Below are 22,745 nucleotides of genomic sequence, written 5' to 3'. Positions count from 1 at the left end.
GGACTGTCTTACAAGGAGACGTTGATTATATTGAATACTTTTTGTCAGCATTCACAGTAGAAAAAGACAATGTTATCAAGGAGAATTCTGAAATACAGGCTACTAGGCCAAATAGGATTGAGGTTACAAGAGGAGGTGTTAGCAACTCTATAAATTGTAAAAATAGATAAGTCTCCTGGGCCGGATGGGATTTATCCTAGGATTCTCTGGGAAGCCAGGGAGGAGATTGCTGAGCCTTTGGCTTTGATCTTTATGTTGTCATTGTCTACAGGAATAGTGCCAGAAGACTGGAGGATAGCAAATGTTGTTCCCTTGTTCAAGGAGGGGAGTAGAGACAACCCTGGAAATTACAGACCAGTGAGCCTTCCTTCGGTTATGGGTAAAGTGTTGGAAGGATTATAAGACATTGGATTTATAATCATCTAGAAAGGAATAAGTTGGTTAGGGGTAGTCAACATGGTTTTGTGAAGGGTAGGTCATGCCTCACAAACCCTTTTGAGATCTTTGAGAAGGTGACCAAACAGGTGGATGAGGGTAAAGCGGTAGATGTGGTGTATATGGATTTCAGTAAGGCATTTGATGAGGTTCCCCATGGTAGACAATTGCACAAAATATGGAGGCATGGGATTGAGGTGATTTAGCGGTTTGGATCAGAAATTGGTAAGCTGAAAGAAGACAGAGGGTGGTGGTTGATGGGAAATGTTCATTCTGGAATTCAGTTACTAGCGGTGTTCCGCAAGGATCTGCATTGGGACAACAGCTATTTGTCATTTTTGTAAATAACCTAGATGATGGCGTAGAAGGCTGGGTTAGCAAATTTATGGATGACACTAAGATCAGTGGAGTTGTGGATAATACTGAAGGATGTTGCAGATTACAGAGAAATATAGATAAACTGCAGAGCTGGACTAAGAGGCGACAAATGGAGTTTAATGTGGAAAAGTGTGAGGTGATTCACTTTGGAAGGAGTAACAGGAATGCAGAGTACTGGGCTAATGGTAAGATTCTTGGTAGTGTAGCTGAACAGAGAGATCTCAAGGATCTTTAAAAGTTGCCACCCAGGTTCATAGGGTTGTTAAGAAGACATACGGTGTGTTAGTTTTTATTGGTAGAGGGACTGAGCTTTGAAACCATGAGGTCATGCTGCAGCTGTACAAAACTGTGGTGCAGCCGCACTTAGAGAATTGTGTACAGTTCTGGTTACCGAATTGTAGGCAGGATGTGGAAGCTTTGGAAAGAGTTCAGAGGAGATTTACTAGGATGTTGCCTGGTATGGAGGGAAGGTCTTAGGAGGAAAGGCTGAGGGAACTGAGGCTGTTTTCGTTGGAGAGAAGAAGATTGAGAGGTGACTTAATCGAGACATATAAGATAATCAGAAGGTTAGATAGGGTGGACAGGGGGAGCCTTTTTCCTTGGATAATGAAGATTAACATGAGGGGACATAGCTTTAACTTGAGGGGTGGTAAATATAGGACAGATATCAGAGGTAGTTTCTTTACTCAGAGAGTAGTAGGGGTGTGGAACGCTCCACCTGCAATAATAGTAGACTCGCCAACTTTAAGGACATTTAAATGGTCATTGGATAGGCATATGGACGAATAGTGTAGGTTAGATGGGTGCAACATCGAGAGCCGCAGGGCCTGTACTGCGCTGTAACGTTCTATATTCTATGTAAACCGCCCTTTCCTCGTTCTAGTGATTCCTTGAGAAAAAACACAGCCTCAGAAGAAATTCATAAAGCTCATCGAAAACATAATAGTGAATGTGATCATGTGTCTAGCTCTGAAAATCTGCCTCTCACCATCATTCTGTTTTGGGCTGTATCAGAATAGTGCTAAGAGTCAGTGCTCCATCGCCAGTCACTCTATGTGCATGTGAAAGAATAGACATTATGCCTTCCTCACACAGAACAGAAGGAGTTGCATTTAACACCTTTCTTGGCCTCAGGACCTTCAGAAGCAATTTGCAACCAATAAAGTGGTTTGGAAATGTGCTCAGTGTATAAAACTTGGCATCCAGTTTGCACATTAGATAGCCTGTTCTATTTTTCCCCACAATGTCCATGGAGTGATAAATCTTGCCCAGGACCCTGGGAACAGCTTCTTTGTTTTTCTTCGAAATGGTGCCTATGTGGTTAGAGGCAGTCACTTGAGGCCAGACTGTGTTACCTCGTTTGAGAGGCTGCACCTCGAATTTAAATGCAGAGCTCCCCCCAGTGACGCAGCGGAGTGCCAGTCTCCATTTTATGTTCGGGTTTCTGGAGCAAGATTTGAACACAGAACCGGTTGGAACTTGTTGCGGAGCCAGGATGAGCAGTCGTTTCATGGTGAGGAGCTGGGGAAAATCACTTGGAAAAAATTAGCCTGAATTTGCTCAGCAAATGATAAATCAGGAGCTGTGTAGTAAGTCTTCAATGCTTGGTACTAGATTTGACACTGAAACAAATATTATTGATGTAAGGTAACCTTTTTAAAGTAAAGGACTTCAAACGTTCAAGCCGATAAATTGTTTGAGGGGATGTGAAATGAAGGATTATTTCCATAAACTTGTTAATCTGCAACAAAAGGATGTAAATCTGGGATTAATGCAATAAAACAAAAAGGGGAAGGTTAAACTTCAAGCTTTTATTTATATTAAGGAAGGTTATTAGAATGTGGATTTCATTACTTCAAGTGTTTATTGGATTTAAGTCAACCACAGGGTTTCACAGCATTTAGACACAAGGCAGTGAAATAGAGAAGGGCCAATGGAATGGGATGGAGTTGGAGTTGGCTTTGAACTAATAGTGGCCCTGACATAAATGGGGGAGGGTGGGAATGTGGATTGGAAGGGACACTTTATAATTTACCCGTCCCATCGATTAGTGGAGATGGAAACTGAATTAAGAATTAAAGTGATCTTTCCACCAGTCAGATTGAGAGCAGTCTGGGGGAGTCCAGCAGACGAGTCTGGGGCAGGTTGTCAGGTGGAAGGTATTTGGGAACTATGTGTTTGAGGCAGGGGGGAACAGGGAGTATGGGGATGGGTTAGGAGGTGAGATCGGAGACTCTAGCCCACGGGGGAGGAACAGAGATCTGGTCAGTGATGTCACCTTCACTGGGAGATCAGACCCCTCCTCAGGGAGTTTGGGTGGAGTCAGGAAGGGTCTTTGAGTCCTTTGGTTTTGTATGGCAAATGGGTACATGGCAAAGCACCCACGCCCTGATCTACAGCCCCTTGTCTCAGTTTACAATAGTTGGTACCCTGATGAGGAAACACATTCAGTATGGGTTAAGTGATGAAAGTCTTGTTCCATAGGGAGTGGTGCTGGAAAAGCGCAGCAGGCCAGGTAGCATCCGAGGAACAGGAGAATCTACGTTTCAGGCATAAGCCCTTCTTGTGCCCGAAATGTCGATTCTCCTGATCCTCGGATGCTGCCTGGCCTGCTGCGCTTTTCCAGCACCACACTTTTCAACTCTGGTCTCCAGCATCTGCAGTCCTCACTTTCTCCTAGTTCCATAGGGAGCACGGCTCACCAGAGGTTTTGATGTGATTTGATTTATTATTGTCACATGTACCAAGATACAGTGAAAAGTATTGTTTTGCGTGCTATCCGGGCAAATCCTACCTTACTTAAGTACATCAAGGTGATAGAACAAAAAGCAGAATATAGTGTTAGAGCGACCAGAGAACGTGCAGAGAAATATCACCTCTAATATATGAGAGGTCAGTTCGTAGTCTGATAACAACGGGGAAGAAACTGTTGATAAATCAGTTGGTATGTGTTTTCAAACTTTTGTATTCTCTGAGTGATGGAAGAGGATGGGAGAGAGTATAACCAGGGTTAGATTGGTTGCTTTCCCTAGGCAGTGGGAAGTGTGGATGGAGTTGAATGGATGGAAGGCTGGTCTCCCTGATGGACTGGGCTATGTTCACGACTCTCTGTAATTTCTTGTGGCCAAGCTGCAGTGCATCCAGATAGGATACTTCCAATGGTGCATCTAAAAACATTGGTAAGAGTCATTGTAGTAATGCCGAATTGCCTTAGCCTCTTGGGGAAGCTACGTTTCAAATGGCAGATACAAATGCAGCACAACCTTGTTACAATGTTTACATTTCCAGCTCACCTCTGGGGAACAGGGGGTTGGGACCTCCTGCCTCACCCTGCTTCCATTGAACACACAAAAGGAGGATGGGAGTTAGGGTTCAAATAACATCACCCCCTACGTGGCCCACAGTTTGAGGGAGAAGTACCTCCAGCCCCCCTGTGCCATTTGGGCCAATATTGATTGTGTCTGTGTGGAGATTTGTTTTTTCTATAGATTGCTAATATTTGAAGAATTGTACTTTTATCATTTGACCCTAACCATGCACTTACTGAATTTTGTCTGTGCGTGAGAGAGAGAGACTCTGTTAATGTGTGAGACTGTGTGTGTGTGTGAGAGAGAGAGAGAGAGAGAGAGACTCTGTTAATGTGTGAGATTGTGTGTGTATGTGTGTGAGAGAGAGAGACTCTGTTAATGTGTGAGACTGTGTGTGTGTGTGTGAGAGACTGTGTGTGTATGTGAGAGAGAGAGAGAGAGAGAGACTGTGTTAATGTGTGAGATTGTGTGTATGTGTGTGAGAGAGAGACTCTGCTAATGTGTGAGACTGTGTGTGCATGTGTGTGTGTGAGAGAGAGAGACTCTGTTAATGTGTGAGACTGTGTGTGTGTGTGAGAGAGAGACTGTTAATGTATGAGACTGTGTGTGCATATGTGTGTGTGAGACTGTTAATGTATGAGACTGTGTGTGTGAGAGAGAGAGAGACTCTGTTAATGTGTGAGATTGTGTGTGTATGTGCGAGAGAGAGAGAGACTCTGTTAATGTATGAGACTGTGTGTGTGTGTGTGTGTGTGTGAGAGAGAGACTCTGTTAATGTGTGAGACTGTGTGTGTGTGTGTGTGTGTGTGTGTGAGAGAGAGAGAGAGACTGTGTTAATGTATGAGACTGTGTGTGCATATGTGTGTGTGAGAGAGAGACTGTTAATGTATGAGACTGTGTGTGTGTGAGAGAGAGACTGTGTTAATGTATGAGACTGTGTGTGTGTGAGAGAGAGAGACTCTGTTAATGTGTGAGACTGTGTGTGCATGTGTGTGTGTGTTTGTGAGAGGCTGTGTGTGTGAGAAAGACTATGTGGCAGTATGAGACTGTGTGTCTGTGTGTATCTGAATGTGTGTGAAAAAGAGACCTTGTATATGTGTGAGAGAGCCGAGGTGTGTGAGAGAGTGTATGTGTATTTATGTGCGTGCACATGCATACATGTGCATATGTGTGTCTGAGAGTATGCGTGTGTGAGAGACAGAGAGAGAGAGAGAGAGAGACTCTGTCAGTATGTGAGACTGTGTGTGTGAGAAAGATTATGTGGCAGTATGAGAATGTGTGTACCTGTATATGTGTGAGAAAGAGACTCAAAAGAGAGAGAGAGAGCGTGTGTGTATGAGTGTGTGTCTCTCTGTCTGTGTGTGTGTGTATGTCTGTGCATCTCTCTGTGTCTGTGTACCTCTGTGTATGTGTGTGTGTGAATCTGTTTGTGTTTGTGTGTGAATGTGTGCCTGTGCATATGTGTGTCTGTGCATGCGTGTATGTGTGTGTGCTCTGTGTGTGTATCTCTGTTTGTGTCTGTGTGTGTGTTTTCTATCATTGCTGCATAAAGTAGGTCTTTGACCATTTGACCCCATGACTAAAATAATCTCCAAAAGCATCTATGCCTCACCCGTTTCCCTTATTCCTTTTACATCCTCTTTTTAGTTCGCGTGTAGGGCTGAGTGTTCGATTGCATTGCTTCAGCCTCTGTTTACTGTTTCTGTGCAGTGCTTCAGGATGTTTACCCATGTTAGAAATGGAACATAAGGGCATGTTGAAGGAGCTGCTGGACACTCAGCTTCCATTTGTTTCAGCTGATTGGAACCTTCCAACTAAAGCCCTGTGCTCTTTTGCTTTCCTTTGACAGTACTCCAAGATGCTGAAGCACTTCAGTGAAGACGAGACCAAGATGCAGCCGGACGAATTCTTCGGGATATTTGACACTTTCCTACAGTCGTTTGCTGAAGCAAAGCAGGACCTGGAGAACATGAGGAGGAAGAAGGAGGAGGAGGAGCGCCGGGCCCGCATGGAAGCCATGGTAAGAAAAGCATCATGGGAAAGTCATCAAGGAGAGGACGATTATGGGGTCGAGGGTGAGAGGGAGTATAACCGGTAAAACTCCACCCTTGTTACTGGTTTGGGCAGGTTTTATGGGAGGACACATGAAGGAGGCTCCCAAAGGCCTGATTTCTAGCTGAGGTGCAGTGTAACCCTCCTGAATTGTGTGGTGTGAATCTGACACTCATGTAAATCCCAGTGATACTCGGAAGGATGTTTATGTGCCAACCGGAAACGGAAATGAGCCACTTGTGTGAAAACGGTCCCACTCGGCTCAGACGAGACACTCATCTGCTTCATCTCTGGGCAGTCCCAAGGGTACCTCCAGGGTAACATGCCCAGTTTAACCAAATTCTGCTCAGTGTCACCGATTTGGTCAAATGCAGGGCGTGCGCGTATGTTTGAGTGTGTGAGAAAGGTAGATTGCATTGTGGCTGAAATTAAACAAAATGTAGACCATTGGAGGGACTCAAGGAGATAGAGACCTCTCTAACTACAGACCAGGCCATCAGACATTGGAGCAGAAGTAGCTGATTCAGCCCATCATTCAACGAGATCATGGCTGATCTGACCATCTTTAAATCCACTTTTCCTGCCTTTTCACCACAATCCTTGATTCCCTTCCTGATTAAATTTGTCTGTCTCAGCCTGGAATATACATAATGACCCAGTCTGTACAACTCCGTGCAGCAAAGAATTCCATTGGCCCAGTCTGCCCTCTGAGAAGAGAAATTCCTCCTCATCTCTTTCTCTAAATATGCGATCCCTTATTCTGAGATTATGCCCTCTGCTCCTAGACTGTCAGACAAGGGGGCAGCAACCCTTCCAAATCTAACCTATCAAGTCCCCGAAGAATCATATGGTTTTCAGTAAGATGGGAATAACAAAAAGCTGTTCCAAGTCTGCTCCACACTCAGGATAACTGTGGATGGTTGAGTACTGTCTATCATTCCTTCTTGTGGCACAGTGGTAGTGTGCCTTTGATCCAGAAGACAAGTTCTAGTCCCACCTGCTCCAGAGCTGTGTAGTAATACCTCTGAACAGGCTGATTAGAAATTATCTGAAATTTACTCCGAATCCCTCTGACCCATGCACATGCTTACACACTTACATGCAGACATGTACTGCATAATTGCATACACACACAGACATATACACACACACACACATACGTAGGCATGCACACACAGATACACACCATATATAGACATCCACACATTTTCACACACACATACACACACACACATAAACACAGGCACATACACACAGATACACACACATATACACATACACATTGGCACGCACATAGATACACGCGCATACATACACACAGATGTACACACAGGCACACACAGGCACACACAGACATGTATGCACTTGTTTTTATCACCATGTTCTCATTTGTTCACCACTAAGTTATAAATTAATTCAATATAAACTAAGAAAGGCTTTCAGTTTAGCAAATAATCTGTTCTGTGGGATATTATCAAATGTATTCTGCACCTCCATATAAGCAGCACCCATACATACTCCCCTGTCCACAAGTTTGGTGATTTCCTCAAACAACTTAAGGAGGAATTTTTTTCTCTGAGGGCTGTGAGTTTTTGGAACTCCTTGCCCCAGAGTGGGGGCAGAGTCCGTGGGTATGCTTCAGACTGAAACAGGTAGATTCTTGATCAGTGATGGAATCAAGGTTCATAGGGAAATTGCAGGAAAGTGGAGATGTAAGAAATGTCAGATGAGCCATGATCCTATCGAGTGGCAGTGCAAAATTTGCCTAGTCCTACTCCTTTTTTTATGGCCTTAAATTAAGTAGATCAATGAAATTAACTTGTACATAAGGAGGTCCCACACGTATCAGAGAGAAAACTTACTAGATTATCTACTTAGTGATGTGGGTTGTGGCGTAACTGTTGACCAGGGCGCTGGGGAGAAATTACGTGCCCATTTCAGTAATAGTACAATGTGATGTTCTGTGTCCATCTGTAAGAGCAGACAGGTGGCAGAGTGGGAAGAAGGGCTGGGTTGCTTTTCACAGGATCCGACACCCAAGGTGACTGTGCAACACTGGGAGGACGTAAGCTATAAATGTGCCCTTTAGCTTCACACTCGACATTCAGTTACAATGCATAGCCCTCAACCAAGTCAACTCACTCAATGCAAATAAGCAGCCTGTTCAGTCACTGCACAAAATAACTTCCAATATCACAACAGCCAGAAGTGCTTTGTCTGAAAACACTCTATGCTGGGTCCATTAGTTGTGATCGGTGTCCTCCCAATGCCAGTTTCACTTAGTTTATATTCTCATGCATCCTCTTGATCCCTCCTGTCTTGCTTCTCTTCAGCTTCAACCATGTCACTGCACATGATCGTTGCTCTCCCTGCATCCTCACCAGTTTTAAGCAAAGAGTTAAAAGGTGTGGTGCTGGAAAAGCACAACCAGTCATGCAGCACCCGAGGAGCAGGAGAGTCGATGTTTTGGGCATAAGTCCTTCATCAGAAAGAGCTTATGCTCAAAACATCAACTCTCCTGCTCCTCGGATGCTACCTGACCTGCTGTGCTTTTCCAGCACCGCACTTTTTGACTCTGATCTCCAGCATCTGCAGTCCTCACTTTCTCCTAATTTGAAGTGAAGACCCATTATCTATCTGGTGTGTCAACCTTACCAAAGGTTGCTCTCCTGATTTTCCACCTAACACACCCAACACAACCATCTGATGAAGGAGTAGCACTGCGAAAGCTAGTGCGTCCAGATAAACCTGTTAGACTATTACCTGGTGTTGGGTGATTTTTCATGTTGAACATAACACACGGTATTGTCCTATTTCAACAAAACTTGTCAAAAAACAAACTCCCATTCAATTCAATTCAGGACTGGGAAGGGATGCATAGTCGAGAAGTTTTGGCACTCTGAACCAGTAACTGCAATATGTTCACTCCTGTGATCCATTATCAGAGTCCTTAGAGTAGCTTGCAGTCTTAATATCCTAGCAGTCAGTAATTCTATATATAAATGGGGTTCAAACCAATGATACTTAACTGTAACTCCAACCAAAGTTGACAACTCACTGACAAATCCTTTCCTCCTTCAGCATTCCCTAAATGTTTTTATTCCATGAGAGTCTAATTATGAGAAAATCTCCATTTCCAATCTTACCAGGGAATATTTTACCATGTGTCACAGAGAGAAAGCAGTTGGTGATGTAGAGAATTTATTTAATTAACTTATTTGATTTACTGGGCAGTGATCCAAAGGAACAGAAGCTGGAATTGTGTGTGTCTTAGTGTGTGCGTGTGTGAACGTGTGTATATGTGTGTGAGAAAGCAAGTGTGTGTGTGTGTCTGTGTGTGTGTGTGTGTATATGAGAGAAAGAGTATGTGTGTGTGCGCGTCGGCATTTCAGTGTATGAGTATAGGTGTGTTTCTGTGTGTGTGTGTGTGTGCATGTGCGTGTGTGTGTGTAGGCATTTCAGTGTACAAATGGTATGTGTTTCTGTGTGTGTATATGTGTGTGCGCGTTTATGTGTGTAGGCATTTCAGTGTATGAGTGTACGTGTGTTTGTGTGTATTCATTTCTGTGCATGTATATTTCTGTGTGTGTGCGCTTGTGTACATTTCTGCATGCACATTTCAGCTTGTTTGTGTCTTTCTGTCTATTTCGTACATTCAGTTGTGTGTGTGTGTATGTGTTTTGTGTGTGTGTATTTTTTTAGAACACTGTGAGGTAATTTGTCATGCAAATAAAAAGTCTCCTGATTAGGGCTTATCTGATAGTCAACTTTCCTCCCATCTCCAGCCTTTGACCTCTCTCCAATCCTGAACTTCCCACTTAGGCTTCAATGTACAACCCGACACAGTCATCCCCATAGTTCCTTCCCTGTTTTAAATACAACTCCGCTGTAAACTCATTCATTCCTACAGCCTTAGAACAATCTAATCCTTACTCATCTCACTGAACTCACTTCTTTTGGTTATCTGAGGTGATGTTCCAATATTATGAAGCTGAACTTGCAACATTCATTGCTGATTTCATATAGTCCTTGAGGAGAAAGTGAGGTCTGCAGATGCTGGAGATCGGAGCTGAAAATGTGTTTGCTGGAAAAGCGCAGCAGGTCGGGCAGCATCCAAACAAGTTGACGGGAAAGGGTTTCTTCATCCACAGGATGTGGGCATCACTTATTGTTCAAAGAGTTAACCACATTGCGGTGCTGCTTGGAATCACATGTTGGTCAGACCGGATAAGATGGATGACAATGAAACTGTTATTGATCCATCTGGTCATCCAACTTATCAGGTCTGACCAAATGGATCAATAACAGTTTCATGGTCATCGTTAGGCTCTTAATACTCTTTGCTTCCTTATTATTGAATTCAAATTGCTGCAGCTGCCATTGCACGTTTCGGGCACAAGAAGGGCTTATGCCCGAACCGTCGACTCTCCTGCTCCTTGGATGCTGCCTGACCTGCTGCGCTTTTCCAGCAACACATTTTCAGCTTCATATAGTCCTTCCCAACTCGAACTATGATCCTCATTAAGGTGTGCGAACCAGAAGTAATTAAAGATCTGATCTAATGCAAAAAAACCCTAACTTTCATTTATACAGTCGTACAGTTAAATAGCACGGAAACAGACCCTTCAGTCCAACTCACCCATGCCGACCAGATACCCTAAATTAATCCAGTCCCATTCGCCGACATTTGGCCCATATCTAACCTGCGGTATTATCATGGGACTATTAATCCAGAGACCCAGGTAATGTCCTGGGGACCCAGGTTCAAAACCTGCAATGGCAGCTGCAGCAATTTGAATTCAATAATAAGGAAACAAAGAGTATTAAGAGCCTAACGATGACCATGAAACTGTTATTGATCCATTTGGTCAGACCTGATAAGTTGGATGACCAGATGGATCAATAACAGTTTCATTGTCATCCATCTTATCTGGTCTGACCAACATGTGATTCCAAGCAACACCGCAATGTGGTTAACTCTTTGAACAATAAGTGATTCCACATCCTGTGGATGAAGAAACCCTTTCCCGTCAACTTGTTTGGAAATGTATTCCGATGTAAGAAATATGACAGCCAATTAGCACACCCAGAGCTCCCAGAGAAACAGGGCAATAAATGATTTTGTATTATAATGGTTTTGGTTGAGGAGCCAAGATAGTTCTTGGGAAGTTGGTTGGAAATTGGAGCATGCACCATTCAGGGGTTAACATCCTTTTAATGGGCAGAAGGGCATTTGCAGTTAATTCCCAGATTTGTGTTTGACCACTTCCTCCTCTCCAAGCTCTGGGGCTGGGTGCTAAAGAGAAACATCTTCCCGATGCCTTCCATCAATGGACATTTGTTCTTGTTCCTTCTAGAATTTATAAACAGTCGCCACTACCCTCCTGAGCTGGCCCTTCTCATATATTTTACACCACTGTACTCCCTCTGTTACTTGCCTCACGTGAAATAGTTTGGTCTGGGTGATGAATTGGCCTGAGTGAAGGGTTTATGATTGTGTCAGCTACTTTTGTTTGCCCTATTGAATTTAGAGGGGGAGCAGATGGCAAAGCTTTTGAAGGAGATTTTTATTTCCATTTTACTACCTACCAGCCAAGGATGCAGTTTTTACATCAAACAAATCAATGAGAGAGAGAGAGAGGGGAAGGACTCTCACTGATTCAGGCAGGCTTTCAATCTAACCAGGCCACAGTTGGTCAGCAATCTAAAGATCACTGAGAGACAGAAGGCTACTATGACCTTTGGCACTTTAGCTCAGCAGGGGTCAAATGTCTTCCAGAGCGGTAGAGGAAAGCAAACTAGGGCAGGAGAATAGGGAGGTGTTAGTCTAACCATGATGCTCTGCTTCCATTAGAAGCAAACACAGAGGGCACAAAGAGTTACCACCTCGAACTCATCACACGGCCTTCACACAGTCACTCCTCCCCAGAACCTCCCCCACGCACCTGTTAACTGGAAACCATTGGCTACACCAGATTGGTCGATTCTTCATTGGCAGTCACGCACCAATGTTTGGTATTCTATAAACGTTCTATACCCATGTCAGATATTTCCAAATAAAGTGTACAGTTGCATTTTTAAAAAATACTTAGTTAAAAATCACACAACACCAGGTTATAGTCCAACAGGTTTAATTGGAAGCACACTAGCTTTCGGAGCGCCGCTCCTTCATCAGGTGATAGTGGAGGGCTCGATCGTAACACACAGAATTTATAGCAAAAATTTACAGTGTGATGTAACTGAAATTATACATTGAAAAATTGATTGTCTGTTAAGCCTTTCATCTGTTAGAATACAGTGATAGTTTCACTTCTTTCATGTGTAAATCACGAAACCTTTTTTAAAAGTTGCATTCTCGGGTTAGCTGTTAACAATGGTGATAGCTAGACAATATGTTGAAGGTGAACACAGGGGGCCAACACCTTTAACATATTGTCTAACTATCACCATTGTTAACAGCTAACCCGAGAATGCAACTTTTTTTTTGAAAAAAGGTTTTGTGATTTACACATGAAAGAAGTGAAACTATCACATTATTCTAACAGATGAAAGGCTTAACAGACAGTCAATTTTTCAATGTATAATTTCAGTTACATCACACTGTAAATTTTTGCTATAAATTCTGTGTGTTAGGATTGAGCCCTCCACTATCACCTGATGAAGGAGCGATGCTCTGAAAGCTAGTGTGCTTCCAATTAAACCTGTTGGACTATAACCTGGTGTTGTGTGATTTTTAACTTTGTACACCCCAGTCCAACACCAGCATCTATAAATCTTAAAAAATACTGCAGTTCTCACACAAGCTGCTTCATTTGCACACCACTTTAAATCTGTGCCCTCTCATTTTTTATGAGCGAAAATCTCTAATCAAATTCTCCATCATCCGTCATCCCTCCAAGGAGAAGAGTCCCAACTCCTTTCATCAATTCCCATTACTGAAGTTTCACATGCCGGAGTCATTTCTGCAAACCTTTTCTGCACTCTTGCCAATACACTCACATCCTCCCTGTAATGTAGCACTCATGACTGTACACAATCTTCCAACAGAGACCAAAGATGTGCGGCATGCTAGCACAGTGGTTAGCATTGCTGCCTCACAGCACCTGGGTCCCAGGTTTGATTCCAACCTCGGGCAGACTGTCTGAGTGGAGTTTGCACATTCTCCCCGTGTCTGTGTGGGCACTCTTCGGGTGTTCCAGTTTCCTCCTGCAATCCAAAGTTGTGCAGGTCAGGTGGATTGGCCATGCTAAGTTGCCCGTTGTGTTAGTCAGCGAGAAATGGGTCTGGGCGGGTTTCTCTTTGGAGGGTTGGTGTGGATTGTTGGGCTGAAGGGCCTGTTTCCACACTGGAGGGAATCGGATCTAATCAAGCATCAGCAAGGTGGCATTTGTGTGCAACCGTAGAAAATGGGAGAGATACTAAGCGATTATTTTGCATCAGTATTTACTGTGGAAAAGGACATGGATGATATAGAATGCAGGGAAATAGATGGTGACATCTTGAAAAATATCCATATTACAGAGGAGGAAGTGCTGGATGTCTTGAAACGCATAAAAATGGATAAATTCCCAGGACCTGATCAGGTGTATCCAAGAATTCTGTGGGAAGCTAGAGAGGTGATTGCTGGGCCTCTTGCTGAGATATTTGTTTCATCAATAGTCACGCATGAGGTGCCAGAAGACTGGAGGTTGGCTAACTTGGTGCCACTGTTTAAGAAAGATGGTAAGGACAAGCCAGGGAACTATAGACCTGTGAGCCTGACGTTGGTGGTGGTGAAGTTGTTGGAGGGAATCCTGAGGGACAGGATGTACATGTATTTGGAAAGGCAAGGACTGATTAGGGATAGTCAACATGGCTTTGTGCGTGGGAAATCATGTCTCACAAACTTGAGTTTTTTGAAGAAGTAACAAAGAGGATTGGTGAGGGCAGAGCGGTAAATGTGGTCTATATGGACTTCAATAAGGCGTTTGACAAGGTTCCCCATGGGAGATTGATTAGCAAGGTTAGATCTCACGGAATACAGGGAGAACCAGCCATTTGGATACAGAACTGGCTCAAAGGTAGAAGACAGAGGGTGGTGATGGAGAGTTGTTTTTCAGACTGGAGACCACAAGGATCGGTGCTGGGCCCTCTACTTTTTGTCATTTACATAAATGATTAGGATGCGAGCATAAGAGGTAAAGTTAGAAAGTTTGCAGATGACACCAAAATTGGAGGTGTAGTGGACAGTGAAGGATACCTCAGATTACAACAGGATCTGGACAGATGGGTCAATGGGCTGAGAAGTGACAGGTGGAGTTTAATTCAGATAAATGCGAGGTGCTGCATTTTGGGAAAGCAAATCTTAGCAGGACTTATACACTTAATGGTAAAGTCCTGGGGAGTGTTGCTGAACAAAGAGACCTTGGAGTGCAGGTTCATAGTTCCTTGAAAATGGAGTTGCAGGTGGATAGGATAGTGAAGAAGGCATTTGGTATGCTTTCTTTTATTGGTCAGAGTATTGAGTATAGGAGTTGGGAGGTCATGTTGCAGCTGTACAGGACATTGATTAGGCTGCTGTTGGAATATTGTGTGCAATTCTGGTCTCCTTCCTATCGGAAAGATGTTGTGAAACTTGAGAGGGTTCAGAAAGCATTTAGAAGGATGTTGCCAGGATTGGAGGGTTTGAGCTTAGGAAGAGGCTGTACAGGCTGGGGCTGTTTTCCCTGGAGCGTTGGAGGCTGAGGGGGTGAACTCATAGAGGTTTATAAAATCATGAGGGGCATGGATAGAATAAATAGACAATGTCTTTTCCCTGGGGTGGAGGAGTCCAGAACTAGAGGGCATAGGTTTAGGGTGAAAAGGGAAAGATATAAAAGAGACCTACGGGGCAGCTTTTTCACACAGAGGGTGGTACATGTATGGAATGAGCTGCCAGAGGAAGCATTGGAGGCTGGTACAATTGCAACATTTAAGAGGCATTTGGATGGGTTTATGAATAGGAAGGGTTTGGAGGGATATGGGCCGGGTGCTGGCAGGTGGGACTAGATTGGATTGGGATATCTGGTCGGCATGGACGAGTTGGACCGAAGGGTCTGTTTCCGTGCTGTACATCCCTATGACTCGATAATATCACTTCCTATTAACGTGCCGGTTAATAAAATCGTTGAAATGTTCACAAAATCAATGAGTTAAATTAAAGTTCTGAGGGTTATGTTTTCTCTTTTCTGGAGAGTCCAGAGGGCTGGTAAAGTACCTCGCCTCCCCTGCAGTCCCATGCACGGCAGTATTAAGATTGTCAACACAGAGTGTTGGGAAAACAAAACTGAAGCAGAATGAAGTACCAGTAAATGTTTGTGAGGTTTGGCACTGTTAGGGGGACCCTGCCACTTCACCCCTCCTCTTCCCCAAACACCCCCTCAACTACCCTTCTGAACACCCCACCAGCCCATTTTGTTCCCTGTGAACTTGTTTGTTATTTCGGATGGGGGGGGGGGGGGAGGGCATTACAAGAATGCAGCAGGGGTAGTCAGAGTGTAGTCGCTATCTCAATCCCCCAGGATTTCTGTGAAGCACTCACTCCCCAGGTCTCCACATACCATGGAAAGCATGGGAACTGTGTGCTCTCTTAATACCAGACATTCTCTCAGGTCTCCTCTCACATCCAGGAATTGCTGGGAACCGAGAATGAGATTTTTTTTTGCTGCTTTGGTGTTTTTATTTTGCCCTAGCCGCCAATAAACAGATTTTGACTTTCATTCAGGCACTTCTGAAAGGTTTATTTTCTCCTCTCTTCTGATTAATTATTCGAACATTCCCTGACATCAGTTCAAAACACGGAGGGCTGCCTTTGATCCTGAATTTCACAGGGCAGCTTTTATTTTCATCTCTCTCCTGACCTTTAACCTGCTGCTGACCCCGTGTCACCTCTGGGCAGCCACAAGAAGAATGTTCCCAAAAACCACTGAAACATAAGTCTGCGTCTGGCTTTAGTGTTGTGGGATTTGGCTGGCAATGTTTAGGAAAATGAACGACTAACTCTGAAAGTAGTCTAGGGGTAACAAAAGGGATGCTATCTTTTAGAAATTTTTTTTAAATGGAGATGTAGGTTTAGAGAGAGTCAACAACATGGATGGTGGTTGCATTTTTATTTTTTTCAATACAATTAACGAGAAACACATGGAGAACAGTTGAGGCTATTGGAAGGAGAACTCGATTGAAGTGAACGAGAAGTGGATGGTACGGTTTTTACAGGATAACTATATTGGCAGGTTAAACTGATATCAATGGGGACCTACGAGCTCACCAAAAAATCGTTCCTATTCCCTTCATTTCCTTCACTCCCCAACCTCTGTGGCGCAATTGGTCAGCGTGTTCTGCTGTTAACCAAGAGGTTGGTAGTTCGAGACCACCCCGGGGTCTATTAGGGTGGCACAGTAGCTCAGTGGTTAGCACTGCTGCCTCACAGCGCCAGGGACCTGGGTTCAATTCCAGCCTCGGGTGACTGTGTGGAGTTTGCACATTCTCCCTGTGTCTGTGTGGGTTTCCTCCCACAATCCAAAGATGTCCAGGTCAGGTGAATTGGCCATGCTAAATTTCCCATAATGTTACGTGCATTAGTCAGGGATAAATGCAGGGTAGGGGTCTGAGTGGGTTACTTTTTGGAGGTCAGTGTGGACTTGTAGAGCCAATGGCCTGTTTCTATACTGTAGGGAATCTAATCTAAGCATGTGCAAATACACCAAGGCAACTTCCTCATATTCCTTTCTGATATTTGAGCATAACTGGCTGAGCCAGCATTTATTTCCTGTTCCTAGTTGCCCTGGAGATGCTGGTGGTGAGCTTCCATTTGAACCGTTGTTGGTAGACTGGTTGGGCTGTTGGTAGACTCATGATGCTATCAGGAAGGGAGTTCCAAGATGTTGACCCATCTGGGTGGATTGATGGCACAGTATCTCAGTGGTGGCACTGCTGCCTTACAGTGCCAGCAACCTGGGTTCGGTCCCACCCTTGGGTGACTGTCTATGTGCAGTTTGCACATTCTCCCCATATCTGAGTGTGTTTCCTCCCACAATCCAAGATGTGCAGGTTAGGTGGATTGGCCATGTTAAATTGTCCAGAGGTGTGCAGGCTAGGTGGGCTATCCATGGGAAATGCAGGGTTAACGGGATAGGGTAGGAGGTTGGGCCTGGGGTGGCATGCTCTTTGGAGAGTCAGTGAAGACCTGATGGACCGAATAGCCTCTTTTTGCACTGTTGGGATTCTATGACTGTGGTCTGGAGGGGATCTTGCAGGTGGTGGAGTCTCCATGTTTCACTGGCCTTGTCCATCAGGTTGGGTTTGAAAAGTTCTGTCAGATAAGCTGCAGATGATACACACAGCTGCCCCTGTACGTTGCAGGTGGGGCGTGGTGGGTGCTGGAAGGTGGCTGATGATATGTAAACAAGATGGTTAGAAGCATTAAGAGTGCATCCAGTAGGGGGACCCCTGAGGAACTGCTTGCAGGGTATTGGAGAAGTGGTGTCTGTGATGTCCCCTTGTGAATTCTGTGCCTTGTTGGGAGAACTGGACTCGAAACGTTAGCTTGCTCTCGCTCCATGGATGCTGCCCAACCCACTGTGAACTCCAGCAATTCTTTTTTTTTTCAGCACGGATTCCAACGTCTGTAGTAATTTGCTTCTAAACTGTGGATTGGGAAAACTGGAGGGTGGCAGGAATGTAAAGAGTTACATTTAGACAAAAGTTAGCACAAGAATTGAACACTGCCGCCAATGTAGAGTAACAAACTGCTAATTCATTTAACAGAACTGCTCCCAGGATGCTAATTTTAAAAATGGCTCCTGTATGAAGGTCATGTCAGGCAAAAGACTCAAACCATTACATTACGGAATTCTGGCAGCCTTAACATATTCAGTATATTCCCCTTTTCCCAGCCTGTACTACATATTTTCCTCTCTTGGCCTGTATTGCTTCTGTCCTGGAAATGAGGACAACTCTTTGGCTCAAATGGATGTATATCTGATGCCAAGAGGCAGTACAGGTTTTCAAATATCATCAGCCGATTCAGCTTTGCAACATTATCCAATCCTGGGTGAAAGTAAGGACTGCAGATGCTGGTGAATAGAATCGAGAGCGTGGTGCTGGAAAAGCACAGCAGGTCAGGCAGCATCCAAGGAGCAGGAGAATCGATGTTTCGGGCAAAAGCCCTTCATCAGGAATGACTCCTGCTCACCTCAGATGCTCCCTGACCTGCTGTGCTTTTCCAGCACCACGCTCTCGATGCATTATCCAATCCTGTCCATCCCTAAACAAAAACTGTACACGCCCTAACCATCCAGAAGTGTGAATCAGGAATGGGCAGGGAAACTTCTGAATTTCCTGGCCTGTTTGACGTGGGATAAACCGTAATGTACCAAAAGCCACTATGTCAGTAAGAACAAGGAAAAAGCAAGGTTTGATCGGAAGTTAACAGGTTGGTTGTTATTGAATAAACTAGTAGACATTACTGACCAGGCGCAGATCTTCATTTATGCATAAGGGAAGTATAAATAGATTCCTACAAACATCTGTCCTTGTCATTAATGGGAAATCCGTATTCATGCTCCATTAGCTTCCAGTATCCATTGTTCTGTACAGGAACCATCTGAATCCCTCGAATAGATTCCAGTCTGTAATCATTCCCAGGGATCCATTATTCCATATGTGGACCATCTGAACCTCTTGATTACTTTGCAGACTGTAATATTGCCAGATAGTTTTGGAGTATTGTGTGCAATCCTGGTCTCCCTCCTATAGTAAGCATGTTGTGAAACTTGAAAGGGTCCAGAAAAGATTTACAAGGATGTTGCCAGGGTTGGAGGGTTTGAGCTAAAGGGAGAGGCTGAACAAGCTAGGACTGTTTTCCCTGGAGCACTGCAAGCTGAGTGGTGACCTTATGGAGGTTTATAAAGTCATGAGGGGCATGGATAGGATAAGTAGACAAGGCCTTTTCCCTGGGGTGGGGAAGCCCAGAACTAGAGGGCATAGGTTTAGGGTGAGAGTGGAAAAATTTAAAAGGAACCTAAGGGGAAACTTTTTCATGCAGAGGATGGTACATGTATGGAATGAGCTGCCAGAGGAAGTGGTGGAGGCTGATACAATTACATCATTTAAAAGGCATCTGGATGGGTATATGAATAGGGAGGGTTTAGAGGAGTATGGGCCAAATGCTGGCAAATGGGACTAGATTAATTCAGAATATCTGGTCAGCATGGATGAGTTGGACTGAAAGATCTGTTTCCATGCTGTACAGTTCTTTGACTCAATGTATTCTTGTATATACAGACCAGCTGAACCCTTGACTAGGTTCCAATCTGTAATCACATCTCGCTATCCATTATCCTCTATATAAACCATCTGAATCCCACAATTAGATTCAAATCTGAAGTCACTGCAATGTATTCATTATTCTATATATAAACAATTTGCATCACTCCATTAGATTCCAGTCTGTAACCTCTCCCACATATCTATTATTCTATATATAGTCCATCTGAATCCCTTGATTTGATTCCCATCTATAATCATTCCAAGGAATCCCTTATTCTACATATAAACCGTCCTGAACCCCGCAAATAGATTCCAGTCTGTAATCACTCCCACGTCTCCATTATTCTATATATAAACCATCCTGAACCCCTCGATTAAATTCCAGTCTTATTACTCCCAGGTACCCATTATTCTAAATATAAACCATCTGAACCCCTCGATTAGATTCCAGTCTGTAATCACTCCCAGGTATCCATTATTCTATATATAAACCATCCTGAACCCCTCGATTAAATTCCAGTCTTATTACTCCCAGGTATCCATTATTCTATATATAAACCATCCTGAACCCCTCGATTAAATTCCAGTCTTATTACTCCCAGGTACCCATTATTCTAAATATAAACCATCTGAACCCCACAAATAGATTCCAGTCTGCAATCACTCCCAGGTATCCATTATTCTATATATAAACCATCCTGAACCCCTCGATTAAATTCCAGTCTTATTACTCCCAGGTACCCATTATTCTAAATATAAACTATCTGAACCCCTGAATTAGATTCCAGTCTGTCATTATTCTACATATAAACCATCTGAACCCCTCGATTGGGTACCAGTGACCTTGCCCTCCTTTGTGTGATACTCTTTGCCTGTGTTTGTGATTTGCCAAAATCCTCAGTGGCAGTGTAACTTGGTGTTGCTGTGTTTTTGCCCCCGCCCCTGCAGTTGAAGGAGCAGCGGGAGAAGGAGCGTCGGTTGAAGAAAGCCCGTGCCGGCAGTGTCTCGGAGGAGGTCGGCGAGTTTGATGATCTGGTCTCGGCTCTGCGGTCTGGCGAGGTCTTCGACAAGGACCTGTCAAAACTGAAGCGGAACCGCAAGCGGGTGGTCAACCAGCTGGCAGACAGCAGCCGGGAGCGGGCAGTGACTAAGCTCAATTACTGAAGGGACTGGCTGCAACCCATTGAGTGCACCTTGGGGGGATCTAAACGCCGGATGTTAGGCGTGAGTGTGCACGGTTATCGGAAATGGTGTGGAGGATCCCATTACACCTCCCTCCACCCAGCTCCCCACTTCCCTCAAGCTGCAACTCCTCAGTGGCCCCGAGACGGAGGGAAGATAAAAGTGGAACACAGGACCTTTTCGTTTTTTTGCTCTCTTCCCGCCCAGAAACAGGACAGGACCCCTGAATCTCTCTCTCTCTCTTTCTCTCTCTCTCTCTCTCTTTCTCTCTCTTGCTCGGCCTCCACCTCTTCACTGTAAGAGAGTGAGGGCGAATATGGGGCCCAGTTTCCCAAGTGCCTGTGCATGTTGTGCATCTGTCACCAGCCACTGGGGCCTACCCTTCCGAAAGCCGGACACTCCTGCCACTGGCAGCATCCAAAGGACATGGAAGCAAGAACGTTTTGTGGGTTCGCAGACCTCTGGGACTCAGAAGGAAAGCCATGATGCTTTGCCATTACTGTCACCCTGACTTCTTTCCAGTTTTACATTGGTCCCCACTCTCCTGTCCAAAGGCATCAAGTTATCGAGTCTCTCCAGTCAAGCAAACGTTGGTGGGAGCTCACTAACAAATGTCCTTTCCTGGAGTGCCAATCCATATCTCCTGCTCTCGTCTTTTCCCAGAGCTTCCAGTTTAACCAACTTGATGGCAACCCAACTGCGCATTGGAAAATCGTTGGATTGTGAGCATGGAGGAGTAACGTAACCGTCCTGAGCATTTGATTCCCACCACTTTGGACATCAGTAAAAACATATTATGACAACAACAAAAAATAAGGACAGTATTAAATGCAGTCAGTGACTCTCTGCACTGATGGTCACCTGAGCACATATACATGGTAACAGAAACTAGATAGACACAGCAAAAATATCTGGGCCTATATTGTGCAATAATTTTCTTTAAGCTTTTATAGATATATGTATAATGTTTAAAGTTTTACTTTGAAAAAAGAAAGTTAGTCCTTTCGAAGAGTAGACTCGTCACATCCAATGTGACTAAAATGAGCATGGTAAATTCATTCAGGCCTTTTTCTCACCAGCACCTCTTGAGCAATCTCCCCTCTCTCCACGCCAACAGTCCCCTGAACGTCCAAATAAACCCAATTTCTCCAGACATGTTTAATTCAGGGGAAGAAAGCATTCTTCAGAACTGAATCAAATACCAGCAAGATAAAGCTTTCTTTTTTCCGAAAGAAAGGTTCAACAGGACCCCCAGTAGGCTCTGAAACTCAGGCCTGATGTGGGCTACTAATCCCTGCTTCTTTCAACTCTCAAAGAGGAAGGAAGAGTAACAACGCAGCACATAAAGGAAATGACAGACTTTCTTCCTTGTTTTGAAATCTCCAGCACACCCTTCATTGGGCAGCAGGGCAGAACTTTTCTCCAGTATCTAGCACGTGAACTTTGCCAACTTTAATCCATTCCCCTTTCCCCCAGATGGGGATACAAGAGCTATTGTCTACACTATGTTAATGCAGCAAGCCAATGGCCTGTTTAGTAAATGTAGCACTATATTATAGACGTATATTGTTTTTAAGGTTGTAATGAGTTGTGTGCACAGATAAAGTGGAATGATTTCAGCTTCAGAAAAATGAAGGATTAGAAGTTTGCAGCAATGTGGATTTGCATTGTTTCATCCACTTTGAAAGGGTTTTGTGAAAGTAGAAAGAGGGTCTGAGTTCGTACAAGGTAGATCTATAGATGCTCCTCAATCACCAGAAATGTTCTTAGGGGAGATTTTCTCCTCCATCCATCAATGAAGGCTGACTTAAGAAATGAATGCTTAAGGAAGTATTTAAGTCTGATTTAGCCAAATGCAAACATTTTTTCTTAGAATTGCTTTTGGGCTACACTACTTAGCAAGACTCTAAAACATCCCAGACCAATACTCTAACTCCGCCCTGGCCTGCAGTGTATGAATCATCCTTCTGTACATACTGAGGCCAATGATATGTGAGACAGCAAGCATACTGCATTGAGATCCATAGTGAATGGGGCTTTGGTGCCATCCACTCTAGCTGAGGTCTTTGGGTGCAGTTACCGCACATGAGGCCTTTGACCGCT

At 44.1% G+C, this 22,745-nt stretch overlaps 1 protein-coding gene across 4 annotated transcripts in view; it reads left to right on the top strand.

The window, feature by feature from the left end:
* daam2 (dishevelled associated activator of morphogenesis 2) overlaps nucleotides 1–22,290 on the top strand; it is a 312,353-nt gene extending 290,063 nt beyond the window's left edge. For all 4 annotated transcript variants that reach the window (XM_060849181.1, XM_060849197.1, XM_060849203.1 and 1 more), the window contains exons 24-25: nucleotides 5,971–6,141; nucleotides 20,409–22,290. In XM_060849181.1, the coding sequence (XP_060705164.1) occupies nucleotides 5,971–6,141; nucleotides 20,409–20,624 (387 nt within the window). In that variant the 3' untranslated portion in view covers nucleotides 20,625–22,290. The remainder of the gene's footprint in view (nucleotides 1–5,970; nucleotides 6,142–20,408) is intronic.
* Nucleotides 22,291–22,745: the final 455 nt, after the last annotated feature.

This window comes from Hemiscyllium ocellatum, chromosome 3, assembly GCF_020745735.1.
Source record: "Hemiscyllium ocellatum isolate sHemOce1 chromosome 3, sHemOce1.pat.X.cur, whole genome shotgun sequence".
Taxonomy (NCBI): domain Eukaryota; kingdom Metazoa; phylum Chordata; class Chondrichthyes; order Orectolobiformes; family Hemiscylliidae; genus Hemiscyllium; species Hemiscyllium ocellatum.
The sequence above is the reverse complement of the archived record's forward strand: the minus strand, read 5'-3'. Positions and strand labels throughout refer to the sequence as shown.